Source organism: Podarcis erhardii (assembly GCF_964252035.2).
Source record: "Podarcis erhardii genome assembly, chromosome: 15".
NCBI classification, from domain to species: domain Eukaryota; kingdom Metazoa; phylum Chordata; class Lepidosauria; order Squamata; family Lacertidae; genus Podarcis; species Podarcis erhardii.
The window spans coordinates 28,999,135-29,019,714 of record NC_138505.1 but is presented as its reverse complement, the minus strand read 5'-3'; the positions used below and the strand labels follow the sequence as shown (position 1 = coordinate 29,019,714).

Here is a 20,580-nt window from a genome sequence, read left to right as displayed (position 1 = left end):
ATAGGCACCATATTGCCCAATTAGAGACATGGGTGGCGTTGTGGTCTAAACCACTGAGCCTCTTGGGCTTGCTGATCATAAGGTTGGCAGTTTGAATCCCTGCGATGGAGTGAGCTCCCGTTGCTCTCTCCCAGCTCCTGCCAACTTAGCAGTTCGAAAGCACGCCAGTGCAAGTAGATAATTGGTACCATTGTGGCAGGAAGGTAAATGGCGTTTGCATGCGCTCTGGTTTCCGTCACAGTGTCTCGTTGCACCAGAAGCAGTTTAGTCCTGCTGGCCACATGACCCGGAAAGCTGTCTGTGGACAAACGGCTCCCTCGGCTGGAAAGCGAGATGAGCGCCACACCCCATAGTCGAATTCAACTGGACTTAGCCCCCCAGGTGTCCTTTACCTTACCTGCCTAACTGCTACCTATAAATCCTGGAACATAGCTCCTATTATCTGTACAGGATAAAGCTAAACTGCTTTCCTTTACAAAATAATAATAATAGTCCACAGGATCACCTCTTTGTCTACCTGATAGTAAAATAAGCTTAAAGCTGTGCTTAATGGTAAACACCATCCCTTGAGTCCCTTTGGTGACTAGTAACAGAAACAAGGAACTGCCAATAACTGCAGTAATTAATATAATTGCTACTGTCACATAGCACTGGTTGTTGGGTTCCAGCTGGTGACCTTTGAGTTTCAATGACAGGAAGTATACCTTTACGCTGACTTGGGCTTTAACCAATGCGTTGGAAACTTGGCAGGAGTCTCAGTACTACGGTATCAACACATCAGTGCTGTCATGCTTGTTACAGTAGTTTCACTCTTAATTTACTTTGCTCCTAGTCAAGGTTAAATCTGAGCAGCTTCTGTCGTCGTTGCCACGATCTTCAGAAATATATCAAAGAACTGAACTTGGGAAGGGCAAATGAGGTTGCTTTCTTTTGACGATAATCTATTACAGTTGCCCTTTATCCTTCAACTTTAATGCTGAGGATTTTGTGCAGGGTAACTGCGTGCATCTGCTCTTAACAACCCATGAGAAACACCCATTTCATAGTCGCAGTTTCAGTTATTATATTTTATTATGCCAAATGCTCGTTGATAGGTGGACATTCATGAGTTCAGAGTTCTAGGCACATTGCGGGGAGGAAAAAGGTATAAAGGACCCACTTGCCGTTTGACTTTAGGAGCAGCTAAGCTACTTGTTTAAGGGACGCGGGTGGCGCTGTGGGTTAAACCACAGAGCCTAGGATTTGCCGATCGAAAGGTCGGTGGTTCGAATCCCCATGACGGGGTGAGCTCCCGTTGCTCAGTCCCTGCTCCTGCCAACCTAGCAGTTCGAAGGCACATCAAAGTGCAAGTAGATAAATAGGTACCGCTCCAGCGGGAAGGTAAACGGCATTTCCGTGTGCTGCTCTGGTTCACCAGAAGCGGCTTAGTAAAGCTGGCCGCATGTCCCAGAAGCTGTACGCCGGCTCCCACGGCCAATAAAGCGAGATGAGCGCCGCAACCCCAGAATCGGTCACGACTGGACCTAATGGTCAGGGGTCCCTTTACCTTTACTAAGATACTTGTTACTCGTGTCGTATTCAAGCAAAGGAGCATTCTTGCTGAGACAGACCTGGGGACGGTGCCTAAACTTCACTGATCTTCACGGCATTGGCAGTGTGTGAATGTCCTAAAAAGCAAAGAGCAAGATCTTTTATTGGAAAGGATTGGCAATAGTCACAGCTCTAGATTTCTCGAACGTTGCAATACAGTGGGATCTTGGTTGTCGAACATTATCCATTCTGGAAGACCGTTCGACTTCTGAAGCGTTCGACAACTGAGGCTCAGTGGACCATTTTCTCCACTGAGAAAATGGAGAAACGTGCCTCAGAAGCCGTTCGGCTTCCAAGCTGCGTTCGAAAACAGAAGCAATTCTGGGTTTTCGGCGTTCGAAAACCGAAATGTTCAGCTTCCAAGATGCTTGAGGTTCCACTGTCTTGGTTTGGGGAGGGGCAAATCGCTGCAAAGGAAGGAAAGGGAACCTCTTCCCTTCATGTTAAATCTACTTTGTTTGTTAATTAGACAGGCGGAGAAAATTACACAAATATTTTCTTCATCGTAATGCTAGGTGTAGATTTCTTTTTGGAACATCTGTTCTGAATGGAAATCCCTTGCCCTCTGCTCCACTCTCTACGTTTTTCTGACAATGGTTTTCTTTATAGGGCTCCACACTTTTCCTATCCCGACTTTGTGAAATGAGCTTGCTCTTTGGGTCCTGTTAACTTGGACTTTTCTGCTCTAAGGGCTATGCCTAGAGATGCTTTCACTGTTAGGAGTATTCTGTGGGGAGAGAGAGGCTATGCTTGGGTATACGCAAATTTTCCTCCTTTTGGTAGACTATATAATTGCACCATCTGCTGTTGTCGAAGGCAAACTTAACAGGGCGGAAGAAATAAGGCTGTTTTTCAAATAATGATGCAATTCCATAACCAGCAAAAATAGCTGTTTTTAACTGAAGGAAAGTGATGAAGCCTCTGACTTTTTGCCCCTCCTAGGAAACATCTGAATTCTGTTTGGGTTTTTTGTGCCTATTTATATCTTCTTTTTAAATTCATCTTTTAAATGGCTGCTTAATATCTCTGGGACACAATAATCACTTTAAACTATTAGTCGCTTCCGATAATGGAGTTGATCTTATTTAAAAGATGCTCATTAGTGATATGTTTGTGGAGAAAAGTAAACATGGCCCTGTCTGGTTCAGAAAACTCAATGAACCATATAATTTTGCAACCTGAAGGAAGAAAATTGTGCTAGTAGATATGTGTGGAGTAAATGGGTCTCTAGATCCTAATAATAATAATAATAATAATACATAGAAAACTAGATTTGTGAAGAAGCTCTCTAGCAGGGGCAGACTTTTCATAATATGGCACCCATTGCAAGCCCAAAATTTGGCTCCCCCAAATGGATCTTCTCAATTAGGGATCTTCTCAATTTTCCACTCCTGCTTGGTGCCATGTGCAAGGGAACTGCCCGTACCATCCTAAATCTGGCACTGTGTCTAGCCTAGCCTTCTCCCAGAATTTGCTGGCTTTTTTCAAGCAGGTACTATTTTGTACAGAAAAGTCATGCTATGGGAGCCCCCTCCTTCTCCCAGTCCAAGGCGCTTAGATCCAAACAGTCGGTGAGAACTCCTCTTTTTATAGCATTGTTTTGGTCTAGTCTCTTCTCCCCGACCCTTTGCCCAGTGGAGAGGTTTCTTCACAATATAGATTGCGTTTGCTGGGGCAGATTATACAGAGGAGTCTTCCCAGCTCACCTGTTGTGCATTCCCCCATTTCAACTGACCTTGCTCAGACGTTGTTATTGAAAGGACTAGATTTTGCACTGCTGGGTGGCTTGTGTTTATCGTTTGTGATCCCACTCACAGTCACAGCAATGCATCACATAGTAGGTGTCATTTATCCTAAATTTCAGGGTGTCTCTGCTGGGTGCTTTTGCGACATTCCTTAGCGTTTTTTCATCGTTAGACAAAATGGCATTTTAGAACTTCCAGACAGTGGTCTTCCTAAATTGACAAGCCCTCTTCCAATAATTGGAGGAAAAGGCTTTAGGAAAATTAGTGGTTTTAATGTGAAAGTGTCACACCAAAACTGTCGGAAGTGACGCAGTATAGTTGTGTTACCAATTTCTTCCTTATTATTTGGTGCCCAAAGACTGCAGTTAACCAGTTCATAAGAGTCCTCTTGGTTGTAGCTTTGAATTCTCCAGAATTGAGTTACTCAATAATTGGAGACAATCCCAGTTTTGAGGCACCCAAGATGCTGCATTTTAGACTTCATAGTTTTCTCGAAATCATATGATCCATTCCTTGGAAAATGTGATTCATGGACTGAATATCTGACCAGTTCACTTAATCACCCACTGACTTCCTTTTAAGAACACAGTTTCCCTTGAACTCTCCGTCAAAAAATGTTGGTGTGTTCTTTCAATCTATTGCAAAAAGGAAATCTGCAGGAGGCTGCACAGTCAACTTTTCTCAGTGTTTTTATCTTTGCCATTTAGCAGCACAAATCTGTGAAACTAAAATTATATCCGCATCTCCAATTTAATTTCATTGTAAGCTAAACTTGTACCTTGTTCAACTTTTATACTAACAAGTGGTTCCATTTTTAGTGGGTAGTTTGGATGAAAATGGAGCATTGCAGTACTAAGCTGCAGTCGGTGTGCTCTTTTTTTTGATAGTCCGAGGCTCAATAAAAGATACTTCTTAATCGGTTGTCTCCTGTTTCTTGCCAAGGCTGGAAGGATGAAAGCCATCTTGTCAGTTACAAAATGTTGGTATTAACTTGGAGGCAGCCCATTATCCATCAATAACATCAAGTCTGTTGATGCTGTAAAGGCTGAACAGGTTCTATTTAACGTACAAGTGGGACCTGCAGAACAACGTTGCAACAGGTCATCATTTCCTAGCCAACAGATTCCCCTCAGCTCACTCTAATGGAATACACTGCCTAACGCAGGGGTCAGCAACCTTTTTCAGCCGTGGGCTGGTACACTGTCCCTCAGACCTTGGGGGAGGGGGGCAGACTGTATTTTGAAAAAACAAATACAGTGGTGCCCCGCAAGACGAATGCCTCGTAAGACGAAAAACTCGCTAGACGAAAGAGTTTTCCGTCTTTTGAGGTGCTTCGCAAGATGAATTTCCCTATCGTCTTGCGAGTCTTGTGAGTTTCCCCCCTTTTTTTCCTAATAGGGGTGCTTCGCACGACGAAAAAAACGTAAGACAAAGAGACTCGCGGAACGAATTAATTTCGTCTTGCGAGGCACCACTGTATGAATGAATTCCTATGCCCCACAAATAACCCAGAGATGCATTTAAAATAAAAACACACATTCTATTCATGTAAAAACACGCTGATTCCTGGGCCGGATTCAGAAGGCAATTGGGCAGCATCCGATCCCTGGGCCTTAGGTTGCCTAAAGTAAAGGTAAAGGGACCCCTGACCATTAGGTCCAGTCATGACTGATTCTTGGGTTGCGGCGCTCATCTCGCTTTATTGGCCAAGGGAGCTGGCATACAGCTTCCGGGTCATGTGGCCAGCATGACTAAGCCGCTTCTGGCGAACCAGAGCAGCACATGGAAACGTCGTTTACCTTCCTGCCAGAGCAGTACCTATTTATCTACTTGCACTTTGATGTGCTTTCAAACTGCTAGGTTGGCAGGAGCTGGGACTGAGCAACGGGAGCTCACCCCGTCGCGGGGGTTCAAACTGTCAACCTTCTGATCGGCAAATCCTAGGCTCTGTGGTTTAACCGACAGCGCCACCTGTGTCCCTACCCCTGGCTCATAAATCTATGAAATCAAGAGAACTGTGGCTCTGGGTATTGTTGGCATCTGTCTGTCTCTAGAGACAAGAGAGAGCACCTCCAGGGGTGAAGTCAAATGACTGTGCTAGCAGCACCGAAGTGACCTTCCTGGGGCACAAGCCTGGGTGGTATATATGGAGGTCCTGGACAATAAGACCACCCCCTCGACCTCGCTGATGTGGTCCAGATGACAGCAGAGCAAGACATTATGGTATCAGCTTGGCTGCAGAAATAGCTGGAAGGAGACGTACAAGATGCCACCCAACCATCTTAGCGCTGGATTTGTGGGTTTACTTTTCAGCTTTTTCTTCTGTCCTGCAAGGCAGCAGAGGTTTGGTTCACAGCTTTCCATCTCCTAGATGGGCTACTTTCCCAGACTGACAAGCCCCATCTGCCCCTCGCTTCCCTGTAAAAAAAAAAAAGTAAAGGTAAAGGACCCCAGGATGGTTAAGTCCAGGCAAAGGCGACTATGGGGTTGCGGCGCTCATCTCGCTTTCAGGCTGAGGGAGCTGACATTTGTCCACAGACAGCTTTCCAGGTCATGTGGCCAGCAGGACTAAACCGCTTCTGGCAACGGAACACCCTCAGGGCCGTCTTAAGGATACCTGGTGCTGTGGTGCAAAGATCCCTCCGGCGGCAAGGGAGAAAAGCTAGGCAGATAAATGAGTTGCTTCTCTTGCGTCTCCTGTGTGTATCGCGTTGACGCCTTAAATAAATGTATTGGGGATAAAACAGATGTGTATGTGTGAGCAAACTGAGAAACAAGCAGAGCTGAATGTTCTGAGAACTTGCCCTGATTGAACTTATTTCCTTTGCACATCCGATGCAGGGAGTTCTCTAGGAACAAAAGGAGAGCCTGCTGAATCGGGTCCGTGGCCCACTGAGGCCAGCGTCCTGTTCTCACAGTGGTCCCCCAGATGCCTACAGGGAAACCAGCAAGCAGGATCTGGGTGGGGACAGCATTCTGTCCTCCTGTGGACAGAAACAACCGGTATTTGGAAAAATGCTGCCCCCAACAGTTGACATAGAACATAGTCATCTTGCCTCTAGTAGTTCTGACAGCCTCATCTATGGGTCAGCAGACTTCTTCAGCATGGGGCCGGTCCACTGTCCGTCAAACCTTGTGGGCGGCTGGACTATATATATATTTTTGGGGGGGGGGGGTTGAACGAATTCCTATGCCCCACAAATAACCCAGAGATGTGTTTTAAATAAAAGGACACATTCTACTCATGTAAAAACAAGCCGATTCCCAGACCGTCCGCAAGCTGGATTTAGAAGGCGATTGGGCCAGATCCAGCCCCTGGGCCTTAGTTTGCCTCCCCATGTAATCCCTTCTAAAGCCTCTTGTAGAAACAACTTTATTTCTTTTTAAAATAAAAACTTTGCTTTTCACTATGCAGGTCTCAATGCGTCTTAACAGTAAAATACGCAATATACAAACTCTAAAACATAAAACTTTTATTTTTTTATTTTTTATTTATACTTTTCAAATTTATACATTTCATTAATTTTACAATCAATTTAAGATTTCAAAGTTTGACTTCCTTCCTCCTCTTTCTGCTGTTCCTTACATTTATTTTTTAACGTCCTCTGCCTATTCAAATTAATTTAATTTGCTCCTTTAAGTATCAACTTCAAAATGTACCGTATACTCTTATGAAACTGCAGGTTATTATAATAATCCTGCTAATATCTTTGTCTGTTTGCAATTTATCTGGAACTATTCAATAAACCATTTCCATTCTTTTATAAAAAGTTTGTTATCTTGATTTCTTATTCTTCTGGCAAGTTTCACCATTTCTGCATATTCCATAAGTTTTTGTATCCATTCTTCCTTTCCTGGGACTTCTGCTTCTTTCCACTTTTGGGCAAGGAGCATTCTTGCTGCTGTAGTCACATACATAAATAAAGTTCTATACAATTTAGGTAGTTCTGTCACTATAATTCCCAAAATAAAAGCTTCTTCTTCTTTTACAAAAGTTATTTTGAACTTCCTTTTAAATTCATTGTATATCATTTCCCAGTAAGCTTTGACCTTACTACAAGGCCACCACATATGATAAAAATAACCTTCGCCTTTGGGGATTTTTTATATATATATATATATATATAATATTTATTAAGGTTTTGCATAATAAAACAAATATCACAGTCAGAAAAAAACAAAAAAGAAAAAAATTAAAAACAGCACAATTCAAAAATGAAAAAAAAGAGATAATCAGAAAAAAAACAAAAAACAAAGAAAAAATTATTTCTTGCTTACTGTCTTTATAACCCTCTTTCCTGACTTCCTCACATCTCCCTTTTCTGTGTTCCCCTTTACACAATCAGATTCAGCAATTCCCTACCCTCTTTTCAGTCTTATTCAATACTATACATTTCAACCTATTTATGCCTTTGGTTTCCTTTCCTTTTAAAACCATTTATCACATGTTCTTTATAGCTTAATCCTTTATATCATTTGTTTAGTCTCAACATAATAATACTCTGGTCTTACCCCTTTTTTCTTCAAATCATTTTTACATATTTATTTTTACCATGTCACTGATGCCCTATTCTCTTTAGCCTTTGGGGAAATTTAAGCTTGTTCATTTCACAAAATTCACATACCTTGTGATTGTAATAAAACCTCAAATTGGTGTACACAACGAAACAACCGTTTAAAGCAACTACTTAAAACAATAAAAAAAGAATTAGAATCAAGGAAAACCTGAAAACCACGCATGTCAACATCCTGCACATCTGGATAGACTTCCCCAAAAAATAATAATGTTTTTTTAGCAGGAACCAACAAGAGTATTGCAAAGGCGGTAATTGGTAATCATTAAATGGGCACAAGATATAGGACATAATATACAAATGGAAGAAAGGGAAAAAACCTTTGGAAAGTTAATTTAAAATTTACTGACTGTATATTGTTAAAAGCGCATTATATGACAATGATGTATCAATGGTATATTACACCTGCAAAAATGGCAAAAATGTATAGAACAAGCTCTAATAAGTGTTGGAAATGTCAAGAAAAGGAAGGTACGTTTTCTCATATGTGGTGGAATTGTAAAATAATCTAAAACTATTGGGAAATGATTTATAATTAAATGAAAAGAATGTTTAAGATAATCTTTGTTAAGAGACCAGGAGCTTTTTTTAATTAGGCATTTCAAGTGAAGACTTGCCAAAAGATAATAAGAAAGTATTAATGTATGCTGCAACAATGGCTAGGATTTAGCTAGCCCAGAGATGGAAAAGTGATGAAAGAACAACGAAAGAACAATGGCAAAAAAACTGATGGAATATGCTGAAATGGCAAAGTTAACAGAAAGACTTAAAGACAATGACAATAGACTTCAAAATAGACTGGGAACCTTTTATGTTATATATACAGAAACAATGTAAGGAAATGAACTCACTTGCAAGGTTTGACTAAACACTTAACAATTAACAAAATAAGAGATAAGACAACAAGCAGGAGAAGCGAATGTTTTATGTTCTGAGTTGAATAGGATCCAAAATGCAGCAGTCAGATTGGTCCTAGAACAATAGGATTCAGAATGCAGCAGTCTGATTGGTCCTAGAACAATAGGATCCAGAATGCAGCAGTCTGATTGGTCCGCAGGAGCCACCCAATCCAACTCCTGATGGAAGTGAATCCGCAACCTGATTGGCCTACAGAAGAATCCCAGAATTAGCCAGTCATGTGGGGCCCATTGTGTAAATAATGTATATAAAGCAGACATTTTGGGGGAACTTCCATTCCTCACTACTCTGAGCTGAATAAAGAGCATGAAATCCACACTCGACTCCGAGTATATTTCATTTTTTTTTTTTTAAATAATTTTTATTGATTTTACAACATAAACAAAAAACAAATAAACATAACACGACTTCCCCAAACCTCCCCTTCCCTGCATCCATATTTTAAAATTTTTAGCAATTCTTCATCCCATTTTTATATTTAGTTCTCTTTAAAAAAATTCTATTTTATAAATTTCAATTTATAGCTGTAATTCTTTGTATCCAATCCCTTGACATCTTAACATTCCGAAATTTTACAACAATTTTTAAGATAGATTTTAAATTTTTTCCAGTCCTCCTCCACTGTCTCTTTCCTCTGGTCACGGATTCTGCCGGTCATCTCTGCCAGTCCCATAAATTCAGTCACCTTGGTCTGCCATTCTTCCAGAGTAGGTAATTCTTTAGTCTTCCAATACTTCGCCAAAAGGATTCTTGCTGCTGTTGTTGCATACATAAAAAAGGTCCTATCTTTCTTTGGTACCAATTGGCCGACCATGCCCAGGAGAAAAGCCTCCGGTTTCTTTACAAATGTCCACTTAAGGATTTTCTTAATTTCATTATAGATCATTTCCCAGTAGGCCTTAATCTTTGGGCAGATCCACCAAAGGTGATAAAAAGTTCCTTCACATTCATTGCACTTCCAACAATTGTTATTGGGCAAATGATATATCTTTGCAAGCTTGACTGGAGTCATGTACCACCTATAGATCATTTTCATTATGTTCTCTTTCAAGGCACTGCATGCCGTAAATTTAATACGACTCCGAGTATATTTCAGAATGTGTAAGAAACCAAGAGGGGAAGTTGGGGGATGTCGTGGGGGAGGGGGTAACTGGGAAATTTATTTTGTGATTATATTGTTTGTAGCGACAATGTTAAAAAAGATGTACCGTATTGGTAAACCCAATAAAAAGTTACTTAAAAAAAAAAGAGTATTACAAAGGCTCCTCCATTATGTCAATAGGCGGGGAGTTCCAAAGTGCCACCGCACTGAAAGATCAGTTTCTTGTGAACGCGGAACAAATGTAACAATGCCAAGTTCCACAGATCAAAGTGGTCCAGTGGGCATATATGGAGTAAGGCAATATCGCAAGGAATAGCCGCGAGATTCAGCTTCCCAGTGCTGCTCAGAGCATTGGTTGGGGCATTACAGTGGTACCTCAGGTTACATACACTTCAGGTTACAGACTCTGCTAACCCAGAAATAGTACCTCAGGTTAAGAACTTTGTTTCAGGATGAGAACAGAAATTGTGCTCCGGCAGCGCGGTGGCAGCAGGAGGCCCCATTAGCTAAAGTGGTGCTTCAGGTTAAGAACAGTTTCAGATTAAGAACGGACCTCCGGAATGAATTAAGTTCTTAACCCGAGGTACCACTGTACAGGTGAAGGAATTTAAAGCCTCGGGCCGGTATCAACAGTGGTCCCTGCCAGGATGCTGCAAAGATCACCAGTGTCGAAGCAATGATTCTCCAACTTCAACTTTGTTGGACTGGTCATGTTGTGCGGGTGCCTGATTATCGTCTTCCAAAGCAACTACTCTATTCCAAACTTAAAATTGGAAAGCATAATGCTGGTGGTCAACAAAAGAAGTTTAAAGACGCTCTTAAGGCAAATATTATAATAATAATAATAATAATAATAATAATAATAATAATAATAATAATATCTTTATTGTCATTGCCCCCTCTCGGGGACAACGAAATTACTTGGCTGCTCCATCCACCCAGGTAGGGCACTCCACTCAAAATCAGAACAACTATAAAAACACTAATTAAAATAATACAGTATAATGTAGTACAAAAAAAATGTAGTATAAACACCAACAATTGGGAAACACTGGCCTGCGAGCGCTCCAACTGAAGAACAGCCTTGACCAAAGGTGTCATGGGCTTTGAAGACACTCGAACTCAGGACGCATGGGAGAGAAACGTGCTAAGAGGAAGGCACGCTTGGCAAATCCACACCGTGATCAACTCCCACCCTAAAACCAATGTCCCCACTGTGGAAGGACGTGTGGATCCAGAATTTGGCCTCCACAGTCAGTCACTTATGGACCCATTGTTAAAACCGTGTTTATGGAAGACAATCTTGGTTTTGTATGAGTGATTGCCAAAGAAGAAGAAGAGGAGGAAGAAGGAAAAGGAGAAGAGGAGGAGGCTGGGATTCCAACAGTGCTGGTGCCAACTCTGCCACTCCTGCCCACTTGAGGTCTTTAAAGGGCAGAGGGCTGGTTTCTTTGCAGTTGCTACTTTAAAAAGCCTCGTGGTTTTGCCCGCTCGCTGGATCACAAACACAGTTGTGGTTGTACGCAGCAAGGCCTGCTGAGCCTTGGCAGCTGATGTACTTTCAACCCATCTGCGGAGCGATGAGATGCCGCTGGCACACTCCCATCGCCTTCAGAGGCAAACCACCACTTTTTGCATCAAAGGCCCGTTGGAAAGCTAGGGAAACTGGTGGTTTGGGGAACGTCTTCCACGTTTGGCACGGTCCCCTTCCAGCAACCTCACAAGGGAATGATGCCTGCATAACCTGAAAAGCGGCTTCCGTCAGTAGTGTTCTATTTACAATCAAACAGTATATCAATTTTGTTAGCTAATTTTTGTTACATAAATCACAATAAAGTGGAGGAAAGCAGCAAATTTACTGTTTGCCTGGCATCTGAGCCTACAGCCCAGGTGTGGGGACTTTTTTCACCCCGAGGGCCCCTCTGCTAATCCCAGTGCTTTTTTTCTTTAAAATATTTAGGGGTACTCTTATTTTGACTCCAGAAAACCACCATTTGATAGTTCAAATAGGGGAAAATAAATACAGTAAATGGACAAAATACTAACATTCACAAAGTGTTTAGGGGTATGTGTCCCCCCAGAAAAAAGCACTGCCCAGTCCAATTTATTTTTTTATTGTGGCCTAAGTTTTTGGTGGAGTTAAAGACTCTTTATACCATTTCAAACGTCACTGAGATTACTGGGGACTGTAGTTTGCTAAAGGTGTTGGGAAGGGAACCGTAGGTCCATGAGGGCAGCAAACTTGACGAACTACTGTTATGTACTGAAGTTCTCACCCTGGGCCAGCAGGGGGATACTGTAGTTTTCACTCAGGTACACATATGCAAATAAGGGATTGAAAGTAACGTTCAGTGATTGGATAGTTACAGAAAGTGGTTACAGTTCTAGTGGAGCTCTATATAAGCAGGTTGGCTGAACCCTTCAGTTCAGTTCTGTTCTGGCCTGTGAATAAATAACAGTTGTTTGAAGAATTGCTGTGTCGTCTGATATGTTCACCCACAACTTAACAACTACAGTTCCCAATATCTTTTGGGGGAGCCATGACAGTGAAAGTGATGTAAGAGTGCATTAAGAGTCTGGTGTGGATGCAGTTTAAGGGGACTTTCAGGATTAAGAGGAAGCAGCAGTAGCCTCTGGATTAGGAAGATGGCAAGTGAAAAACTGATAGCAGTGAAGAGGTGGTGGAACAATCCAGGATGGGGGCCGTTCTTACTGCTGGCCTGTCCAAATAGCACCCTAAAAGCATGAGCCAGGGCTGAATGAATGACCCCCCCCAGATCATTTGAAGATCCGGTTTATCTGATGAATTGGCCGCCAATTGGCCAAAGATTTTGCCACAAGGATGTGTGAATCTGTCAGTTTCAGGTTTTATCAGTTTATAATTTTTCACTTCTCCACATTCCCACCCACCTCAGTTTGAGAGATATATACATATTTAAAGTCTGCCTGAAAATCCAGCAGCCTTTTAGTGCAAATTTCTCTTGATATACACGCTTGTCCACAATTTTGCCCAATATACACATTTTTTTGCAAAGCAACTTCCCGTAACTTAACACAATTTTTGTACGTTATTTTCCCCATTATAGATGCAATTTCAGGCATATGGTACCAAGTGTAAGCACTTTTGTAGACATTGCTCGGCTTGAAAAATGCCTTGCAAAATTCAGAGAAGTGTGATTTCGTTTGCATGTTGCTTGGGAACCTTTAAGTAAGTTCGCCTTCAAATTTGAACAGCCGAGGGCAATGGGAACTTACTGCCTCACTTAAGTATGCGACAGGATTGCAGCCGTAGGCTTGTAGACATGTCTACTCAGATGTCAGTCCCACTGAATTATATGGGTCTTACTCCCACGTAAGCATTTATGGGATTGCTTACACCGCAATCTTATTCTTTGGAGCAGCATTCTTGTCAAGATACGACAAGCGCCCACTATCTGCAATCTCCGGAAACAATTGGAGACATTTTTGTTCTGACAGGCTTTCCCAGCAGCATAAATGAGTATTTACCATAAGTGAGGGTTTTAATCTTGTTTTAAGTTTGTTTGTTTTTTTAACCTGTTTTGAACTATTTAATATAGAAGTCACCTTGAGACGGTGGATTAGAAGGCAGTTAATAAAACAGAGATGATAATAATAAAATAATAATGGTGATAATAATAGCTGAGAGGAACACACAGAATTCCGTGACTTCGTTTTTTTCAGAGCAGGAGTGATGATGTTATTTGTCATTTATACAACTTTAATAGTCATGGGTTCCCCAAAAGTTTCCTAGGAACTGCAGTTTGTTAAGGGTGCTATTCCTTACAATGCACATGCACCCATAACAAGCTACAGTCCTGCAGATTCTCCATGAGTGTGAAAGTGGAATAAAAACAAGTAAGTGAGGTGATACTGAGGCTAGCATAGGGAGCTAAGGAAGAGAATGAAGACAGTGAACCAGAGGATAGAGACTTATTTCCTTTTATTTGATGGGGTCCTTACTTCATGCTTGCAGTTCAAATGCTATCCTGTCTTTGCAAGGGAGTTTGCATGTCTAGTTAACAGCTAATTAAAGTTTTAAGCTGCTGAAAGTCTTTTGTCAAAGCTCAGGTGTCTCTCACAAGGATGCAGTCAGGACTGTCAGCACCACTGAGTTCAGCACAAACAATACATTCAAGGGAGGGAACGTTCTTTCATAAGTCGTGGACTTGTAAAAGGGTATCGGGAAATGATCCAAAATGAATTGAAAAAAATGTTTAAAAAACATTTCCCAAAAAACTTTCCCCCCAAAGCCAGAGTCCTTTCTGTTGGGGATGATTCAGACTGAAATTCCCAGGTGTCAAAATAAGGTGATTTATGTATGCCACAGTCTGCGGCCTGTGTTTCGTTAGCCCCAAAATGGAAAACGAGCGGGGTCCCAACCAAAGAAGAATGACAACTTAAATTGACAGAATATGTGCAAACAGATAAAATAAGAGAACAAGAAGAACATACGTTTAAAGAAGATTGGAAAATGTTTATTGACTATATGGGAAATAATTCTGTAAAGCTGAAAACGCTGGCAGCATTAAGATAAATTCAACAGTGTAAATAAGTTTTGATGGATGCAATAATGGAATGCTGAATGGTATAGTAGTTTTTGTAAAACATGTAGGGGTTTATGGTGTGTAAAATGAACCATGGAAAGAGAAGAAGGGAAGTCACTGATAACCTTAAGGATGTAAAATGAGTATTTTAAATTGTAAAACAGAAAGTTTTAATAAAAATTAGTTTAAAAAACCCGAACTATACATTCAAGAATGGCACTTATTCTGATTCTAATAAATTGAATTTAATGCCATGCGTTGTTCTTTGGTGTGTGCATTTGGGTGTGAATAATAGCGGATCAGTAGAGCTGCCTGCAACTTTTGGACTCTCCTTGGGGCTATTGGGGATCCAGAACCCCAACTTTTATCCCCACACCACTGTTTGTGACCTCACAATACGCCTCTCCCCTTCTCCAGCAAGAAATCTCCTTTTCTTCCAAGGTCACAGCACAATCCTAACCCATGTTTTTTTTAAAACTCGGAAATAAATCTCGTGGGTATCATCTAGAGACATCATTTGTGCCTGGCAGGGTCCTTGTGCGGATGCAACACAGCGCTTTACAACAGAGGAAAAGAAGGAGGGAGGGAGGGAAAGAAGGAAGTTCTCTGCCCCGAAGCGCTTTCATTTCAACATTAGGAGAGACGCAAGGAAAATAGAAGGGTTGTGTGACTTGACAACAACTTCGATAAAGCTATTCCAGGCTCCTCAAAGGACGAGTCTCCTTCCAGACTGAGGGGAATAGCCTGGCTATGGGGCGCAGGATGAGCATAACTGCGGGCTCATCGAAACCATCCTAAGCGGCCGCAGGAAAGGGACCAGACCCTCTTCGCCTTGGGCGGAAGGATATATCTATAGCTCCCCTCAGAAACAAGTGCCCCCCCTTCAAACTCAGCAACCCCCCAAACCCCGCCCTTTTTCCGACACCCCCCTTGAGAAGAAAATGAGCCCCGTGCGCGTTTTTATTTTTATTTTTTTGAGGGGGGGGGGGAAACTTGAAGAACGGAATAAAAGAAAACGCGGTCCACAGAGGGGACTATTTGCGCTTCGGAAAGACCCCCTGCCGTTGCGCCGCCTTCGCTCCTTTTTAGACAAGCTATCTATTTTCGATTTTATTTTTGTTGGCCTGAGGGGCGGAGGGATTTTCCGAACGGGGTGATAGGGTCCGGGAGCCTGAGACAAGAAAAGGGAGCCGGGGGTGATGGAGCAGCAGCGTTCGGAACGGGGGTGAGGGAAGCGGAGGGGGGGGGGCGGTGAGCGGCGCGCCTGCGCAGTCCGCGCCCTCGCCTGTCTGCCTGCCTGCCTTCGCGGAGCAGCCAAACCCCCACCTCCCCTTGCGCGCGCGCGCGTGTATATGTGTGTGTGTGTGTGTGGGGCGCAGGCAGCGGCTCCCTTCTCTGCCGCCGGACCCACAGCGTGCCCCCTCCCACATCCCCTCCCCTTTCCTTTCCTTTTTTTTTATAATTTAAACCTCAGGAGCCTTCCTGCGCTTCTCTCTCTCTTTATTTTTGGGAGTCCCCCCCCCCTTTCTTCCTCTCTGAGAGGGCTGTTTCCCCCCCCCAAACCCCCACAATGGCTCAGATACTCCCCATAAGATTCCAGGAGCACTTTCAGGTGAGCAGCTATTTGGGGGGGGGTGAGGGGAAAGGGATTCCCCCCATCTTCCTCCCCCCCCCTCCCCACTCATTTCAGCCTTGAGGGGATGGGGAATGGAGGGGAAAGGGTGGGTGGCTGGCTTGCGGCCTAGTGTGGCGGTGGGCTCCCCCCCCCACCTGGGGGAGGGGTTTGAATGGGGTTGAGGGGCGGGAAGACTCCTTGGGAAAGGGCGAGGGGTTCCCCTCTAGGGGGGTGGGATGGGGTGGGGAAGAGGGCCAGAGAGAACGAACTGTGGGGCAGGCAGGCATCTCTCTCGGGGGGGGTGGGGTGGGGGTGGGGGGCTCTCACATTTCGTTTTTATAACCTTTTATTGTTTGATAACCTTTTATTGTTTCCTTTTTATTCATTCCTCCTTCAGGCAGGATGGTGCAAAGCCTGCCCTGGCTTTTAATTTGGCGCTTGGGGAGCATATATATATTTATATAGAAGACACACACACAGATATATATATACACACACATGCATATTGGAAAATCAGAGCCGTGCTCTTCATTTCAATTATTTTGCCCTTGTTGCACCTGATTCTGGCTTGGTGAGGTTTCCTAGTTTTTGATGGCAGCCTTTTGCGGGTATTTGTGCAGAGTCACTGGCTGCCTGAATGACTGACTCTCCTCCTCCTCCCCCTCTCTCTTTTTTTGGTGTGTATGGAGAGGGAGGCTCCGAGTTGCTTGTCTGCATTACTACACCATAAGGAAGATTTGTGGGGAAGGGAGTGCAGAGAAGGACATCTTCACATTAGAGCATGGAAAACGGGCCGCACCTGCGTCCCTGCATTTCTGGGGTTTTTTCCCCGGCCGATCCATCGGTTGTGGGGTGGTGGCCGCGGCTTGTGTTTGGGAACCTCTGAGCCCTGCAAAGGGATCTGCAAGATGGGGAAGGATTGAGCAAATAGATTGCATCTTGTTACCGAGAACGGCAGGGCTGTGAAAATCTGTTCCCTTCTACAGTACTTCTGTCTCTTCTAGAAGCATTCTTGATGCTACTTTAAAAACAAGAACACAACGCTGCTCACTTGGAGGATGGGCTGCTTTAAGGAAATTGATCCCAGTCTCAAATAGTGAGGCAAAGACTGCAGATAGTTACGTGAAAGAACTGCTTTTTGGGGTGGGGAGAGGAGAGAGAGATTGCTCTGAATCAAGTGTAGGGGGAAGTGTTTGCTTAAGAAAAGGCAGTTTATGGCAGGAATTAAAGGAATTCTCTAAATGAATGAGAGGGCAGGAAGTGGACTTGGCAAATGCTCCCTCCTTTACCCCTCCCTTCCCCTCTTAGGACAGAGGCATCCATTTCAAAATGTGAACTGCCTGGTAACACCATGCCTTTTGTTAGTGTTTAGTACTGTGTGCTAAATTTTACATTCTCATAGTGTTGTTTAGGTTTCCCCTAGTGAGTGGTGTGAGCTAAGTTCTTCATAGATCCCAGGCACACAAGATGTAGTTGTATTACGCACTTGGTCCTATAGACGTTTCTCCATATAGCTGAGTAACAGCAACAAAATACCGTAAAAATGAAATTGGGGTGTGGGGAGTAAGCTTAATGACTAAGGGCTTATTAGTCGGGTGCGTGTTGACTTGGAAGTAAGTTCCACTGTGTTCAGTGAGACATATGCCTAGGATTGCAGTCTTAATATGCTCCCAACATTTGTACTCCACATGAGTTAAGTCTCAGATTTGGATTCACAGGAAGTATTAGTTGCACATAAGTATCACATTTCTATTCAGCTTGACTTTCCAGTAGATTCCTTAACACTGCAAACCACTTTGATTCTATGGCTATCTTCAAACTTTCTTTAAAAATTCTTCTGATTTAATTCAATCATTGTTCTTCAGCTAATTGCCTTCCAGATTCCTTTTTCAGTCGATTTTGCATTCTGCATAATTTCTTCGGTTTCATTAGCCGCTGGGCTTTCTGGTCCTTCAGCTTCCCAATATTTATTTCAGTTATGTCCCTCTGTTCCTCCAAAGAGTTCCAGATGGTGTACATAGCCCCTTCCCCCTCTCCATTTTATTATCACAGCAAGCCTGTGAGGTGGTTAGACTGAGAGATGGTGGCTGCCACAAGGTCACACAGTCAAGTACATAGCTGAGTAGGGATTTATATTTGGGTCTCCCCAGTCCTAACCTGACTCAACCACTACATTGTACTACCTGGGACCTGTGCAATGTTTTAACTTAGCTGAACTAGCACAAGCCATAACACCAGCTTGGTCAGTGAGTGATGGAAACATCACTGCCATAAGTGCAATAAAGAATAAGCTGTACTTTAGTTTTGAACATGAGTGACTGCACTAAATACTGATTGGTCACTGCTGTAACAAGACAGTGTTACGCTGGCATTCCATATATAAAGGAAAAGTTCAGACTCGAAATACTGGATTTCTGTATATTAACCAGACACAAGCTGCAGGTATAGTTTTAGAAGGGCTTGGAGTACTGACAGATTGGTGTGTAAGGTGTTGGCATCTCTCAGTATCTTTCTTTGTGGGGTAAATAACATAAACAATTTTCTGAATGGGTACTCTGGGTATTCTGTTGTCCCACACAACTTCCTGGGAGACTTTCAGATCATCTACAAAGTTTTTTTGGGGGGGAAGCAGGCCAATTTATTATCATGTAGGCTTGGTATTTAACCTTTTACTTGCGTTTCAACAGAAAATGAGATAACTCTTTTAAAATTACATTTTAAAACTGTATTTTAACTGGAAGATAATATAGTTACAAGCACTCTTAAAATAGACTCCAGAATCCCTCAAGGTGGTTGTTGTTTTTTAGACAACTTGGTGCAATATGTAGAGTGAATTATATCAATCTGTAGGGCGTTTGCCTACCTTCTTGAGTTGTAATTCCACAGATCCTTATTGATTAGCCCAGGGATGGGGAACATGTGGCCCTCCAGATCTTATTGGACTAAAACTCCCATCATCCCTGACCACTGGCCAAGCTGGCTAGGGGCTGATGGGAACTGTGAGTTCTGGAGGGTCACAGGCTGACCATCTCTGGCTTAGATGCCATTGCCAATCATAATATTAAAAGGTGCTACAGTATTTTCATATGTAATCATAAGCCATTGCAATATCCAATACATTTTACTGTAACATTAATTACAAAAAAATCCCCACTCATTTACTGTTTAACTCAACACTTTAATAACAGAGTTGACAGTCCCCTACTATCTGACATTCTTCATCTCTCTTCACTATTGAAATCTTGCTGGCGATCATATGGGATTTTGCCCATTTAATAAACAAAACAGCAGATAGAATGATAGCCAAGTCAAATATGATCTGGTTTGTCAGCAAAAAGGCCAGTAAGTCCTCTCCCAGTCGAACCTCTTTCCCACACTCAGTGACTTTGCCTGTCCAGGGCAATTATATAGACTGTACTGTTAAAGGGGTGTCACTTTGAACTGCCCTAATGTAACCGAATAGTTTGTCTTATGCAATCTTGCCAGGAAAAATACTCTTGCACACTTTGGATAGTTAAGTTTGGTTCTGTATGGTAGAAGAAAACTCTTGATACTCAGCTTTAGGTCTTTATATATTGATCTCTGCCAATAACTCATAAACCTAAATCCATGATACACCGCCTTATCAGGCCCAAAACTATGTATGTTGTTTTCCTGGCTAGCTTTGATATTCTGGCTGCTTCGTGGCTGCCCATTTGTTTTGGCTAACATAATCCAGTAATAGTCCTACTATTTACTAAAGATGCCAACTTCAATAGATTAGCTTTGTCTCTTAACAGAAAGGATGACATACCTTATGGTACTCAGTTATTGATTTTGAATGGATCCAATCTTCTTCAGATCCATATTACCCCAAAGCTGTGCTCTGTGGAGCAGCTGATCCACAACTTTTGCCTGAAAAAAACATTTTTGAAGTATATGTGGAGTTGATTGAGTTGCCCTGGAAGTATTTGCATTTTTGTTTCTAGATCATGGTGTAAGAGGGAAATCAAAGTACAGGCAACTCCTCACTTGTGCACAATCTACTTGAATGTGACTGCCCACGTGTGTGGGAACACAAGGCTTGCAAGGAGACCCTCCCCAGAGCCTGAAGAGGACAGAGAAGAGAGATGCTCGGCCTACCTGCCTAACAGCTGATGCGTGGGAAAGTGCCTGCTGCTGCTGCTGCTGCACTACCCTGTATGTCAGCTGCTAGGTGGGAAGGCTGAACAGCCTCAACAAAGCCCTGCTGTGCCTCTGGCTTGCGAGGAGACCATCCCCAGAGCCCGAAGAGGGCCACCTTGTGAGCCACAAGGACCCTGCAGGGTGTTCTCCACTTGCATACATTTTGCTTATGTGCAAGGGGCCCCTGATTGTAACCTCCACGTAAGTGGGGAGTCACCTGTAATGACGATGCTGCTCTTCAATGACTGAAATCAAGTTCCAATTCATTCAGAGGATGTAGCATAGGCACGGAGAAAGCTATGAATGC

At 42.9% G+C, this 20,580-nt stretch overlaps 1 protein-coding gene across 4 annotated transcripts in view; it reads left to right on the top strand.

Moving 5' to 3' along the window:
- Positions 1-15,759: 15,759 nt before the first annotated feature.
- Positions 15,760-20,580, top strand: part of CLTCL1 (clathrin heavy chain like 1) — a 59,640-nt gene continuing 54,819 nt past the window's right edge. For 2 of the 4 annotated variants that reach the window (XM_081842734.1, XM_081842733.1), the window contains exon 1: positions 15,760-16,106. In XM_081842734.1, the coding sequence (XP_081698860.1) occupies positions 16,065-16,106 (42 nt within the window). In that variant the 5' untranslated portion in view covers positions 15,760-16,064. The remainder of the gene's footprint in view (positions 16,107-20,580) is intronic. The other 2 variants (XM_081842731.1, XM_081842732.1) reach the window with 2 other exon arrangements.